General features: G+C 41.7%; 1 protein-coding gene and 1 long non-coding RNA gene across 9 annotated transcripts in view; one reads left to right on the top strand and one right to left on the bottom strand.

Annotated features, from left to right (window-relative positions):
* Positions 1-12,719, bottom strand: SAR1A (secretion associated Ras related GTPase 1A). Of its 6 annotated transcripts, none has more exons than XM_089897604.1 (9): positions 12,617-12,719; positions 12,162-12,222; positions 9,032-9,171; positions 8,719-8,791; positions 8,465-8,584; positions 7,969-8,034; positions 4,849-4,952; positions 1,606-1,737; positions 1-157 (listed from the first exon to the last, which is right to left on the bottom strand). In XM_089897604.1, exons 4-9 carry the CDS (start codon positions 8,774-8,776, stop codon positions 41-43), a joined length of 597 nt encoding a protein of 198 aa, XP_089753730.1. In that variant the 5' UTR covers positions 8,777-8,791; positions 9,032-9,171; positions 12,162-12,222; positions 12,617-12,719; the 3' UTR covers positions 1-40. The 6 variants fall into 6 exon arrangements, with proteins under 6 accessions (XP_089753730.1, XP_089753731.1, XP_022446493.1 ...); XM_089897605.1 differs by having other exon boundaries at positions 11,999-12,222; XM_022590785.3 differs by lacking the exon at positions 9,032-9,171 and having other exon boundaries at positions 8,719-8,792.
* Positions 11,787-13,296, top strand: part of LOC111183469 (uncharacterized) — a 19,535-nt gene continuing 18,025 nt past the window's right edge. The window contains exon 1 of one of the 3 annotated variants that reach the window (XR_016388066.1): positions 11,787-13,040. This is a non-coding gene — a long non-coding RNA (uncharacterized LOC111183469). The remainder of the gene's footprint in view (positions 13,041-13,296) is intronic. The other 2 variants (XR_016388065.1, XR_002647025.3) reach the window with 2 other exon arrangements.

Raw genomic sequence — 13,296 nt, forward strand, 5'->3', positions numbered from 1 at the left:
TCCAGAGAAGTAAAACTCTTTTATTTTCACTGTCCAAACATCAGTCAATATACTGGGAGAGCCAACGGAAGCCCTCGCCATAGCCTTGCCTCTTGAGCACACTGCACATGAACACTTCCATAGGGCGGGCATTCAGCTCCTTCAGGGTCACATTCCCCTAGGGGAGGCAAAATCAAGAAAGGTCCATTAGCGTCTCCATGTGGAAAAGCTTGAAAGGGTGACAACAAAAATCACTTTCTCTTTCCCTCAAAAGCAAATCTGAGTAGGGATTAATTACAGAAATGTGGTCAAGGCCATTGGGGTTTGTGCTTTCAGGACAGATAAGCAGCCCAGTCCTATTACCAGGTTCTCCCTCTCATTGTGAAGAGCCTTTGCTTTGAACACACCAACATGCATCTGGAAAGCTATGGCAGCAAACCAAGAAAAAGGCCACTGGGACCCACAGAACCAGCAGGCTCTTTCATGGACAAAAGAAATCCAGGACTTCTTAGACATAAGGACATCCTCATTGACACAAGCATTCAGAAATACACACTAATGACAGGTTACATTAAGAAAATTAAAAATTCATGTGCCTGTAAGAGGGAAAACTTAATTAATTAAAGGAAGCATTTCTAGAAAGAACTAGATAACCAAGAAGAGGCAAGACTAAGGAGCCATGCAAAAAAGTCAGGAAGGGGCTTCCCTGGTGGCGCAGTGGTTGAGAGTCCGCCTGCCAATGCAGGGGACACGGGTTCGTGCCCCGGTCCGGGAAGATCCCACATGCCGCGGAGCGGCTAGGCCCGTGAGCCATGGCCGCTGAGCCTGCGCGTCCGGAGCCTTTGCTCCACAACGGGAGAGGCCACAACAGTGAGAGGCCCGCGTACCGCAAAAAAAAAAAAAAAAAAAAAAAAGACAAAAAAGTCAGGAAGTTAAAGATCCCAGAAAAGGACATTTAAAAAAATTAAATATGCCAAAACCCCAAGCCCAAAAGACCAGGATTCCTGTAATTATGGCTGTTCTAGATTTTTCTCTCCCAAGCATACTTTTCTGCAACAGGGTTCTGCTTCCTACTGGAAACAGCATAACCTACTGACCTGGAAGACTTGGGTTCTATTCCTGATTTCATCACTGACTTGCTGTGTAGACCTGAGCCAATAACTCTCTGAGTTTCCTCATCTTCAAAATAGAGGTAACAGTCCTACCTCTTTCAGCAAGGAGCACTGAGGATAACCCAGTGCTCTGATTTCAATGCATGGAAAGCGATATAAATGATCACTCTTCATAATCTGAAATTTCCAGTGGAAAAAAATTTCTGGCTAAGGAGGGCTTTCAAAATTGATTTCTCAGAACTGGATTTGAAAGACAGTCAGAAAATTCTTAAAATGACAAGTTTGCTTTTTCTACCATTTCCTTCATCCTTATATACCCGAGGAAACTCTCATTAGAAAACAGTTAAAAAAAGAACATGCTCCTGCCTTGAGAGAGTCTAAAATCACCTCTAGTTAAACAAATACTAAGCCCAGTTACTTCTGAAAGACAAGTAAAATCTAGATAGCACAACATGAATGTTTCACAAGCTGTGAATTTCCTTTATAATATGTCCCCTGAAGATTCTTCTCTTGCCTTTCCTGTGGTCTGTCCATAAAGCCCAAATATCTCACGCAGTTTTTCTTCACTGATTGCATCTGTTCTGTCAATTTTGTTACCCAAGATAAGGATTGGCACGTTGGATATTGTTTCATCAGTCATTAAAGCCTAAAGACAAGATAAAAAATGGGTTGAGTGAGGAATCTATAAAAGCCCACCAAATAATGAAAACAACTTTGACTTTCACTTGTCTATAAGGTATCAAATGTAAAGTGAAAATCTGACCATATTTATACCTGAGTGATTAACTAAAAGTTAATCTTGACATTATAGCCCCTAAAAATTACCTTGACATTAGTTAGAAATCCCCTAACAGCTTCAAAACAATTATAATGTAAAGCTGTGTCTATTTGCAAGGCAGCAAAACTGCCCAACCTTAACTCTGAGCTAAATCACTCAGCCACAAGCCATCCTCAGCTCTCCCCTGAGCACTGTCCTAGAAGAACAAAGCTCTGGCTACAGAGCCTCAAAGATGACTACCAGAGTCCCCAGATATACACTAGATGTCCCATGTGCGCAAAGCACTATCTCCGACACTGAGAGGAAGACAAAAGGAAAGGTAAGGGGCTTCCCTGGTGGCACAGTGGTTGAGAATCTGCCTGCCAATGCAGGGGACACGGGTTCGAGCCCTGGTCTGGGAAGATCCCACATGCCGCGGAGCAACTGGGTCTGTGAGCCACAACTACTGAGCCTGTGCATATGGAGCCTGTGCTCCGCAACAAGAGAGGCCGCGATAGTGAGAGGCCCGCGCACTGCGATGAAGAGTGGCCCCTGCTTGCCGCAACTAGAGAAAGCCCTCGCACAGAAATGAAGACCCAACACAGCCATAAATAAATAAATAAAATTTAAAAAAAAAAGGAAAGGTAAGACATATCCCTGGCTCAAGAAATCCTCACTCTATATTCATCTGTCAGCAAAGCAAGGCAAGTGGATGATTAAGTGTTGCAATGAATAGGAAGAGAATATAAATATTAAAAGACGTTCAGGAAAATAAAATGGCAATGTGGGCTTGAGGAAAGTCTTAGTGAAAATGTGGAAACTAAACTGGACTCTGAAGGAGGGGCAGCGTGTGGACAGGCAGAATCCAAAGAAGGAAGAATATAAGCAATGGCTTTACGGCAGGAAAAGAATTCAGGAAGCCACATGGAGTATCACCTGGCTGGATTAAAGCATTTATGGTGACATGTGTTGACAGAGTAAATGGGTTGGGAAGGGATGACAAGCATTATAGTGCCAGTCTGAGAAGTCAGCTACAATAGATCCCAAAGACCCCAAATCCAGAAATTATTAGATAGAATCTACACTTTTAGTACAATGAATTTGCAAATAGTATCTACCTGTGGTGCTCAGGTAAGGGATGATGATCTAACCTAAGCTAGCAGCATGTAATGAATAGTGCAGCAGGCATTCTGGAGAAAAAAGTGAAGAGACTGATATCTAAATGATAAGACAGATAACACAGGAGTCGAAGCTGGCAGAGATTTCAAGCCTGGGAATCTATTTCACTGACAGGAAAAGCTAGGAAAGAAGAGCAGAGTTGAAGAGAAACCTACTTTGAACATCTCAAGTTCCAGGAAATGTTATACAAAATCAGAGTAAGAATGTCATTCATTCATTAAATACTAACAAAGTGCGTATTATGTGCCCGAGGCTTTACTAGGTACAGGGGTTTCACAAAGAAATAAGACAAGGTCCCTACCATCTAAGTTCACAGCCCGATGGGAGAGACCTAAAAGAAAATCAGCAAAGACAACAGACACTGATAAGCTGGAGAGTTTAACAGTCTGAGAGGTCAGAGAAGGCTTCCCAGAAGCAGTCATACCTGAACTCTGAAATCTCTTAAAAGGACATTTAGAAATTTACCAGCAAAATGGGGTAAGGGTCAGGTGAGAAAACCAGGCAGAGACAGTTACTTCTGCATACGCAAGGGAAAACAAGTTGTTATCTATGTTTGGAATGTAGTTCAAGGTAGGCAATAGAGAGAAAAGCTGAAGAAATAAACGAGGAAAGATCATGAAAGATCTTATGTGCTAAGCAAAAGATCTGTGGATTTTATCACCAAAGTGGTAAGAGACCTATTCAAGAATATTAAGTAGGGCAAAGACAAGTCTGAGTAAGTTCCTTCCAGCATTAGTATATGGCAGGGTGATGGTGGAATCTACAGTAATTCACTGCATGTCCACGTAGATGAGGGAAAATGAACAGTTCCATTCTGGGAGAACAGAAATGGTAGGTAGAGTTTCTAATAAGTAGCATTATGTATGAGGCTGGAGCACAAGAGAGGTTTAAACAAGAGAAATCCATCTGGGAGTCACTGGCATGTGGGTTGCAGATGAAGGAATGGGAGAAGCCTGGACCAGCCTGGGAAAGCACCAAGATTTAAGGGCTAAGCAGGGGAACGGGTGCTTGTGAAAGAGTCTGAGAAGTATCAGCCAGAGAGAAAGCACCAAAACCAAGAATGTAAAGGGGAATTTAGAGAGAGAATGACCAGTGCCAAGGGGTCAAGTAAGGGAAGGACTGCCCTGTAGGCGATTCTCCATGAGACTAGAGCTTCAGATTCAACAAACATACTTAAACCTGAGAGGTTCAAATTGCCAGGAACAAAAATGCAGAGAGAGAGTTGTAAATCAAAGAGAAAGACTGAGGCACAGGGTAACACAGTAGGCATTACAAAGGCAACATTACAGAAATTATCAAGCCAAGAAAATGCAATGTTGAGAAAGGAAGAAACTTGAGGTGAGTCCTAGTTAGTGTCAAACACTGCACGTGACTGAAACTGAAGACAGAACAGGCTATTAAGGTCTGACAAGTCACTCAGTACAAGAGTGGGCAGGCACAACCTGAGAACACAGATTCAAAAACGCAAAGAACACTAACATCTCCTTTAAGGTTTCACTATGCCAACGCTTCATAAACAGTGAACATATGTGATATGTGAAAGGGAAAGACGTTAATTATGCTGGGAAAACAGGCATTAACTGAGGAGTGTCCTGAGCAAACTGCACAAAGGGTCACCCTATGATAGATATAAGCAAAGTTAATTTACTCGTGTTCAAGCCAAGTTTCCTCAGAACATCGAAAAGCAATGTCTTAGATTTTAAAACACTTTCTTCCTGTAACTAGGACTTTTACCAAATGTTAACTGGAATGATTAAGTATTAGCACTACTGAGCTGTATTTCTTAAACAGAGGCCAAGAAAGGAAAAAATATAAACATACATTAAGCTCAACTTTGGATTCCATGAGTCGAGGATGGTCTGCACAGTCCACCAGAAAGACAATCCCATTAATTGCGGGGAGATAATTTTTCCAAACTCGACGGGCTAAAAGACAAAGTTTGCAGTTGCATCAATTTAAAAACATATGTACTGAAAATGAATAACCTAATGGTCTATAAAGTAGACAAATCCTGGCCAGGTTTCAATAGCATTAGACTCTGTATAGATTCTCCAAACCCTAGCCAATATTAAGTCAGAACAGAGGATATAAACTGATGGTCCATGAACTGAATATGATTTTTTAAAATCTGAAAATCAGGGTTTTCTGCCTGACTTTCTGAAAAAGTGCAACATCTGGCAATCCCATGCCTATCTATCCACATGCTGGATGGATAATAATCAGCTGGAACTGAGTGGTGGCTACCCCTTTAGATGAGGTCTCAGTTCTTCAGTCTGAAAAAGTTACCACCACTCCCTACTTACTCCCAATTTCACTCACTTAAATGACCTACCTCACCCCTGGAGCCATTTTAGTTTGCAACCTCTGAGTTAAAATATCAGGATGCAAATTACTTTTCAATATAACTTTTGTCCCAAGTAACCAATGTGTTCCTAAGTAACCAATGTGTAAGCGTACTGACACATTCATCCACGCAGCCCATAGAGAGACTAGGCTTGACAGGTGGTTGAAGTTCCCAGGCCAATTACCTCAGTTTCCTTATTTAACCCAGTGTGCCCTATAAATTTTATTTTTTTGTTTATGACATGAAATGATAATGGTCTGGGAAGTAATGCTTTAATTGTATTATAATTTCTAAGCCATTCGTTTCTGGTCCTTTCAATGGGATGATTAAGAAACCATCTCTAGGTGTCTAAAATCATCAAACATTTAACAATGGTTACCTCTGAAGAGTGGGACTGGGAAGGGGAGGTTGGGGAATTTCACTTTTACCTCCCATATTTGAATACTGATTGTATACTGAATTTGTGACATTGAGCCTGGACTACTTGCATAAGTTAAAATTTTTAAGTTATACTAAAAAAAAAAAAAAGGAAACCTCCAAATGTATAGCATTTTAGTAATTTGTGTAAAATGGTGGCTAGGTTATCATGAAAAAGTGTTTCTGTTAAGTAAATTTTCCTCAAACAAAACAAAACTATGTACAGATTTTTCTTGACTAACAATGGGGTTATGTCCCGATAAATCGATCATAAATTGAAAATCTCATAAGTCGAAAATGCATTTAATACACCTACCAAACAGAGCTTAGCCCAGCCTACCTGAAAAGTGCTCAGAACACTTACATCAGCCTACAGTTGGGCAAAATCATCTAACACAAAACCGATTTTATAATGTGTTGAATCTCTCATGTAATTTATTGAACATTGTACTGAAAGTGGAAAAGAGAATGGTTGCATTGGTGCAGAATGGTTGTAAGTGTATCAGTTGTTTACCCTCAGGATCACATGGCTGACTGGGAACTGCCCAGCATGATGAGAGACTATGTATGGTACAATACCATACGTGGCTAGCCTGGGAAAAGATCAAAATTCAAAATCTGAAGTACAGTTTCTACTGAATACGTATCACTTTTGCATCAAGATAAAGTCAAAAAATCTTAAGTCGAACCATCATTAAGTTGGGGACCATCTGTACAAAAACGCATTTCCCTTCTCTATCAAAACCTGAAAGCTAAATTTATCACACCAAATAATACACAATTCCCAGTTCAGGTGTCTAAAAACACCTACTCCTTCTGCATTCTCCAGATGGTCTCAGTTCAGCTCTGAATTTAAATTTGTAAGCAGTTACAAATACTTTTGAAAGAAGCAGAAAAGAGATCATACACCCATCCCTACCCAAATGGAAATAATACAAGCTCATTAAAGAAAAAAGGAAACAAGATAATCTATAATCCTCCATCAATACACAGCCACTGCTAATGTTTCTGTGTACTTTCTTTCAATCTTTCTTCTGTATAGGTATTTTATGTGATGGTGCTCATACTACATAAATGATTTTGTAGGATGTAAATAATAAATGAATAAAATAAATGTAATTATACGTTAATGAAATCACTGACTATAAAATTATTTGGATCTCTTCTCAGCCTTCTAGCTAAAATTATCTGACTTTACATTTACAATTACCAATATTCTACTTTTTTTACACTACACTTTAAAAAAAACTGTATTAGATTCAACCTAATAACATAATGCTCCAAAAGGAGACATCTCAACTCAATTTAATAACAAATGAGTAAACCTGACAGAATCTCAATAGGTTCTTTCTTCTACCTTCCCAGAATATTTATTCCCACATCTTAAATGTTTTACTCCTAAGCCTAGAGTCTTGCCAAATGTAAAGTGGGCATTGATCGGATAAAGATGCCCCATTCTGCATATCTCCAAAACACCTGACAAGAACTGGGAACCAAATGGAGAGCAAGAAGGCAGAAGAAAATGTTCCACCAACGGCCCCAAATGGGGAGAGTATACAAAAAATCAATTCAGATCACGGTGGTCACAAATAGTCACTGTATTATTTTTGCAACTTTTGACAAATTTAAAATTACTTACAAATAACTTAATTTCCTACATACTTTAACTCCATTGAATAACAGATACAAGAAAGACATGATTAAATTCAATGTGATACTGTAATGGATCTTGCATAAGAGGAAAAATGCTACAAAGGAGATTATTAGAACAAATGACAAAAAAAGGGAATATACACTATAGAGTAGACAAATAAAGCTTCCTGGGTCTGATAATTATTATGATTATATAAGGGAATATTCTTGTTATTAGGAAACACGCATTAAAGTATTTAAGGAGTAAAAGAACATGATGAACTCACAAAAGGGTCAAGAAAAATAAATATTAACATGTTTTACACAGAGAGGGAGACTAATAAATTTGGGCCAAAGTTATAAAGGAGGGGAGTCCTCTGTATTATTTATGCAACTTTTGGCAAATTTGAAATTACTTAAAAATAAGTGAATAAAACAACTTCATTAAGATCTCAAGCAATTTAAAAGGTATATATGACACACTGCTTTAAAAAAGGGGAACAAAATGAACCAGAAGTCAACCACCCTTCCACTGAATCATCTCTTACCTTGTTCATGCCCACCAAGATCAAAAGTTGTAAAAGTCATTCCAGCAATTGTCAGCTCTTCTGATGCTGAAAAATAAAGGAAGGAAATAAACTTCTCCATCCAACAAGGCCCAACTACCAGTATTCTAATCCAATACAAATGCAAAACCTAATGAAGCTTTCACTATGTAAAGAAAAGGATACAACGGTGAAAACACTCTTAAATAATTCTAAAAAACCAACAAGTCTCTTTTCCTCCAAGGTGTTTGCTGCTCCTTAGAAGTAGATATGGGAGATGTGTCCCATTGCAGGACTAGTCAGAACAGATAGTGACAAAGTTCCAGAGGTTTAGATTTATGGGTGTTTGACCTGAGTGTATCCTATAAGGAATTTTTTTCAAGTAAGCTGTCTTTTGGGGCTTCAGTTAATAACAGAACTGAATCAACTTGGGATTCATCCTACAGCCCTGACACTGACCCTCAAATATCAAAAGGTCACCAGGTATTTTCAAACCTACTCGGATGTAATGTTGGAACATGTTGGCCCAATCTGTCATCTTTGAGCATGTGTAGAAGAGTGGTTTTGCCTGCATTGTCCAAACCCAAGAATACAAGTTTTCCAGATTTCTTGTAGAGTCCTAAAAAAGAAAAAACCAAACGTTAACATAATTTGCTCTCTACACACCAAAGCCTACTTGTATCAACATTTAAATGGTTACAGGAAATACACATAGTTTGAAACCTATGATATATTTCAAGGAAATGGCTTTACCTAGGAACTGGAGCACACTGCTGAAGCCATTGTAGAGCCACTCAAAGATGAAAGACATTATTAATGCTTACTACCTGTATAAAATAGGAAAGCAGCAAACATTAGCTTTCTGAATGCTAGTATATTTCTGGAGAAGTTAACTCTCATTCACTGGCCCTGATGCATGTTTACAGTCCCATGTTTTGGGGCATAAGAAAACAAAGGATTGTGCATTCTGGAGGGAAGTCTCTGGGGTCCTCAGATCTGCACAAACTTCTGGTTTTCTAAGTTTCCAATCTATGATACTCAGAAGACTAGGAGTTAAAGATACTTTCCTCTTTTGCTGTGTGATTCACTCCTCCAGGCAGCTGCTCATTCGCATTCCCTAGATACACCACTGCTGTCTACCAGTTAGCAAAACTTCTAGGAAATCAGCCCCATCAATAATCTGGATCAAAATGTCACAATGATGCACTAAGTAGAAAATAAGAATAAAGGCATATTAACCTGAATGAAAAGCATATTAACCCATCCTTGCAAACTCTAAAAAACAAGGTCACCAAAATCCTACTGGCTGGCACAATTTGTACTGCTCCATTTACCAATGCTATCTCTTCTTAATATTTGTTTAACCCCTCTTATAATATGTATCTCAACTTAAAAAAAGATGATATCACTATAATGGAGAGCCATGACGAGATAAGAGAATCCGATCATAATGTGAATAATCAACACCTACCTAACCCATTTTACAAATATGGACTTTCTTAAAATAAGAATACTCATTCAGGGCATAGAGGAAGGTTCCTAGCCAAGTAAATACCTCAATACTGATATTAGCACCACTTTTTCTACTGTTTCCCATAAGCCTAGACAAAACAGAAGATGACCCGAAGCTCCTAAAAGGTCTACATACACTGGGAAATAAGCAAGAGGACCTCTGAATGTTAAGAGGGTAGGATCTAGAGCTAATGGTGGGCGCTAAGGTTTCTCAGAGTCAGCATGTCCTGATCACACTGAACTTCTGCCTCAGTATCTCAGATTTGGTGCAGAAAAAAGGATGATCCCCCATTTTCACTCCTCTCCATCAGCAAGAACACCTGAACACCAGGTGGCCAACTGTTATCAAACAAATTTGCTGAAGTTTTGTTTTTAAAAAAAAGTAAACAGGGCTTCCCTGGTGGCGCAGTGGTTGAGAGTCCGCCTGCCGACGCAGGGGACGCGGGTTCGTGCCCCGGTCCGGGAGGATCCCACATGCCGCGAAGCAGCTGGGCCCGTGAGCCATGGCCGCTGAGCCTGCGCGTCTGGAGCCTGTGCTCCGCAACAGGAGAGGCCACAACAGTGAGAGGCCCGTGTACCACACACACACAAAAAAAAGTAAACAGAAGTTTACTGTAAAAGGGTTAGCCACAAAAACCCACCTATATTCTTCAAAGAATGCTAGATGAAGAAGAAATTGAAAAATGGAGACAGTGTGTGTTAATTTTCTTTTTCATCCAATTACTGCGTTTTTTTAAAGTCAGGCCTGTGGCCTGACATGTAAACTTTAGAGACGGCTTTAGTGCTTATCTTCTATGGCTCTTACCACAGAAGGGCCAAATGAAGCTTGGGAGTTTGGGTGGGGTGGAGACTGAAGGAAAAAGCTTTTATAGAAAGATCCTAGAATTTCCCCGGTGGTCCAATGGTTAAGACTCCGTACTTCCACTGCAGGGGCACGGGTTCAATCCCTGTTCAGGGAAATTCTGCATGCCGCGCAGTGCGGCCAAAAAAAAAAAAGGATACTAAATAAGGTTTTTTTCCCCTCTTCAGTAACATCAAAGTATATTTTGGCAGAAAAACCAAATTTAGTATGTTAAATAATAGTTTTGTCCGGAAACCTTGTCTCTACTTTAAGAAGTCCAATGACTTAAATATACTTACAAAGTTCCTGTGCTTAAGTTTCCACTGCAGGCTAAGTAAAAGAACAATGTGCCTCTCCTCTGCAATCCCACCAAACCACTCATCCTTCCCTATTTTCTCCGTCTACCACTTGGAGAGGCAGGGCTCACCTTTAGAGAGCACCTCTCATTAAGGTCACTCCCAATGATTACGACTTTAAAACCCAACACTTATATATTCATTTATACTACACTGGTTTACAGTCATTACTTTCTAGACCGTTTGTAAAGTTTTACTACATCATTTTAGAAGTATTCCCAACTAGATAAATTCTCCCAAGGTGACAAGGGGAACAGCCCATTTTAGGGAATCTTTCACGGTTAACTGAACTACTTTGACTTTCCAATTTATTTTCCCTTGACATCCCTGCTTTAAAAGTCCCATAATTCTTCCCTCCAAAATGATCTACGTAAAGTACTTGAAGAAACTTTTCAGGTGATGTTAAAAAATAATAAAACCCCTTACTGGACCCAAAGAGTTGCACTGTATTGTTACCCAAAGTTAAGGAAATGTCTCTGATGGCTCCTCCATCCTTGAGATCTTAGGCTTTGTACCCCCTCGTGAGTAGTTTTTCAGTTTATACAGTGCCTGCACATATATCTCATTTCAGCCTCACACCAACCCTATGAGGCAGGAATCCTTAGCCTCATTTAACAAGATGAGGATGCTGATGGTCCTAGATTAGCTAGCTTGACCAAGACTGCTCAGCTGAAAAAGTAACAATGCCAGGACTTAAACCCTCCTCTTTTAATGCCAAAGCCAAAGCTCTTCCTGTTAATATCACATAAAATTCCAATGCAAATCACAAAAATGCTTTAAAAAAACATAAAGCTTCCTTAAACCACCAACTACACAGATGATAACCTGCTGTTTTCTTCCTTACAACTCATCACAACTTCTGAACGATATATTAATAACTAGCATTTTATTCCTTTTCTATCCTTGATCCACTTTACCACCTTATGGCACCTTATGGCAAATTAGACTACAATCTAAGGGCTATAACTACCAACAAAAGCACTGCCAACGTACCTAAAACTAACATTTGCAAATTTCAGGACTGACTGATTCAAATAAATAAAAAGGAGGAGCACTAGACTGACAATTAACCAATAAAAAATCTATGCATCACTTCTTATACATACTCATTACTTCTTATTCATGCTCAGAGCAACCTGAAGACACCGTTTCAGACAGATCTGGGGGTAGCAAGCCGCTGGTTTTTAGCTAAGAAACTCTGCTTGGCTGCAGAGTAAACGTCAAAGGTCAGCCCCACTGCAAAACTCTGTAAAGCCCCCTGTGAAAACCTAAGCAGATGCACCGCGGTAAAGGAGAAAAGACGAGAACAAGGGTGAATACTAACAGAGATTTTTTTCCATGCACTGAAGAGAGAGGGGAAAAAGGGGGAAGTGGAAGAAGAAAACACGGGGTTCGACCGAGGACAGCAGCAGACGATAACACACAGCTGAAGTGGGGGTGGGGAGAGCCCTGGACTAGGAGCCAGGAGATCTGGTTCGAACGCTCACACTTGCTATCTGCGGGGCCTTGGGCAATTCACTGTGCCTCAACGAGCCTTAGTCCCCGAATCTGTAAAATAAAAAAAATAAAAAAGGATAATCGTCAAGGACTTCAATCCACCCCACCGAGGGCTGAAGCTCATCCGAGACAGGGGATATGAAGCCGATTCGTAAACCAGAGCGCACGGTACCGACAGAAAAACTGTTATCCTGCCCAGCAGCTGCAAAACCCCCGAGCGGAATGCTGATGGACCCGATACCCGAGAGGCCGGCAGGGGACCGAGCAGACCCGGCCAAGCCGGCCCGTCCCCGCCCAGAACGAGTCCCGCGGCCCCACAGAAGCGCCTGCGTGTCACTTCCCCCCCCAAAATCCCGCCTGCGCCGGCCTCCGCCCCGACCCTCTCCGCCGGCCACCCCAGCCCCTCCGGCCCCGGCTCCCTCCTTCGCCGCGGTCCCCGACTCACGGCTAAGGGGCTCCTCCGGCGGCGGCAGGCGGCTTGGACCCTCCCTCAGAGCACAGAGCCCAGAAGCACCCTGGACCGCCACCTACTCGCCGGATATACGTAACACCCCCTCCCCCGGGACTTCCGGGCGCGTGCTCGCCCCCGCCCCTTCGCAGCGTCACGTCGCTCTGACACCCGCTGCCGCCCTACCAGAGACTGCGACCCGCGGAGGGGCGGGCCTCAGGCGAGACGAAGGCCCTCGGGGGCGGGCCCGACTTGGCCCCGCCTCCTCCCGTAGGGAGTGCAGGAACCGCGAGACGTGGCAGCGCCATGACCCGGAGGGTGGGGGCGTCATCCTGGAGTCACGCGGGGGACCTAGACGGCTTCAAATCCGACCGAGTGCGTTCCCAGACGCTGGGGGAAAATCAGAAGTGGCGACCGGCAGGTAGGTAGGTTCTCGGAAGGAAGAGTTGACCTCAGAGCCCTCGACCTAATATGGATCCCAGCGAGCTTCTGCGTTAAATCGCAGTTCCCTGGGATAGCCTGTTTTCTAGAAGAACAGCTAATATTCATTGAGTACTTATGTTCGAGTGCACTGAGTACTTTGCAGGCCGCATTTCATTTGACCCTTTCATTACGGCCCTGTGAAGCAGATACTATTGTTATCCCCAGTTTACAAATGAGAACCGAAGTTCAGAATA

This window comes from Delphinapterus leucas, chromosome 16 (assembly GCF_059928025.1).
Source record: "Delphinapterus leucas isolate spDelLeu-1000000601 "Yukka" chromosome 16, BTC_Dleu_Yukka2, whole genome shotgun sequence".
Classification (NCBI taxonomy): Eukaryota; Metazoa; Chordata; class Mammalia; order Artiodactyla; family Monodontidae; genus Delphinapterus; species Delphinapterus leucas.

Coding starts and splice junctions, on each gene's coding strand:
- SAR1A (XM_022590785.3), bottom strand. CDS start 8,776: ATGTCTTTCATCTTTGAGTGGCTCTACAATGGCTTCAGCAGTGTGCTC. Junction 8,585..8,718: donor CAGTGTGCTCCAGTTCCTAG/GTAAAGCCATTT, acceptor TTTCTTTTTTAG/GACTCTACAAGAAATCTGGA. Junction 1,738..4,848: donor AATCCAAAGTTGAGCTTAAT/GTATGTTTATAT, acceptor TCTTGTCTTTAG/GCTTTAATGACTGATGAAAC.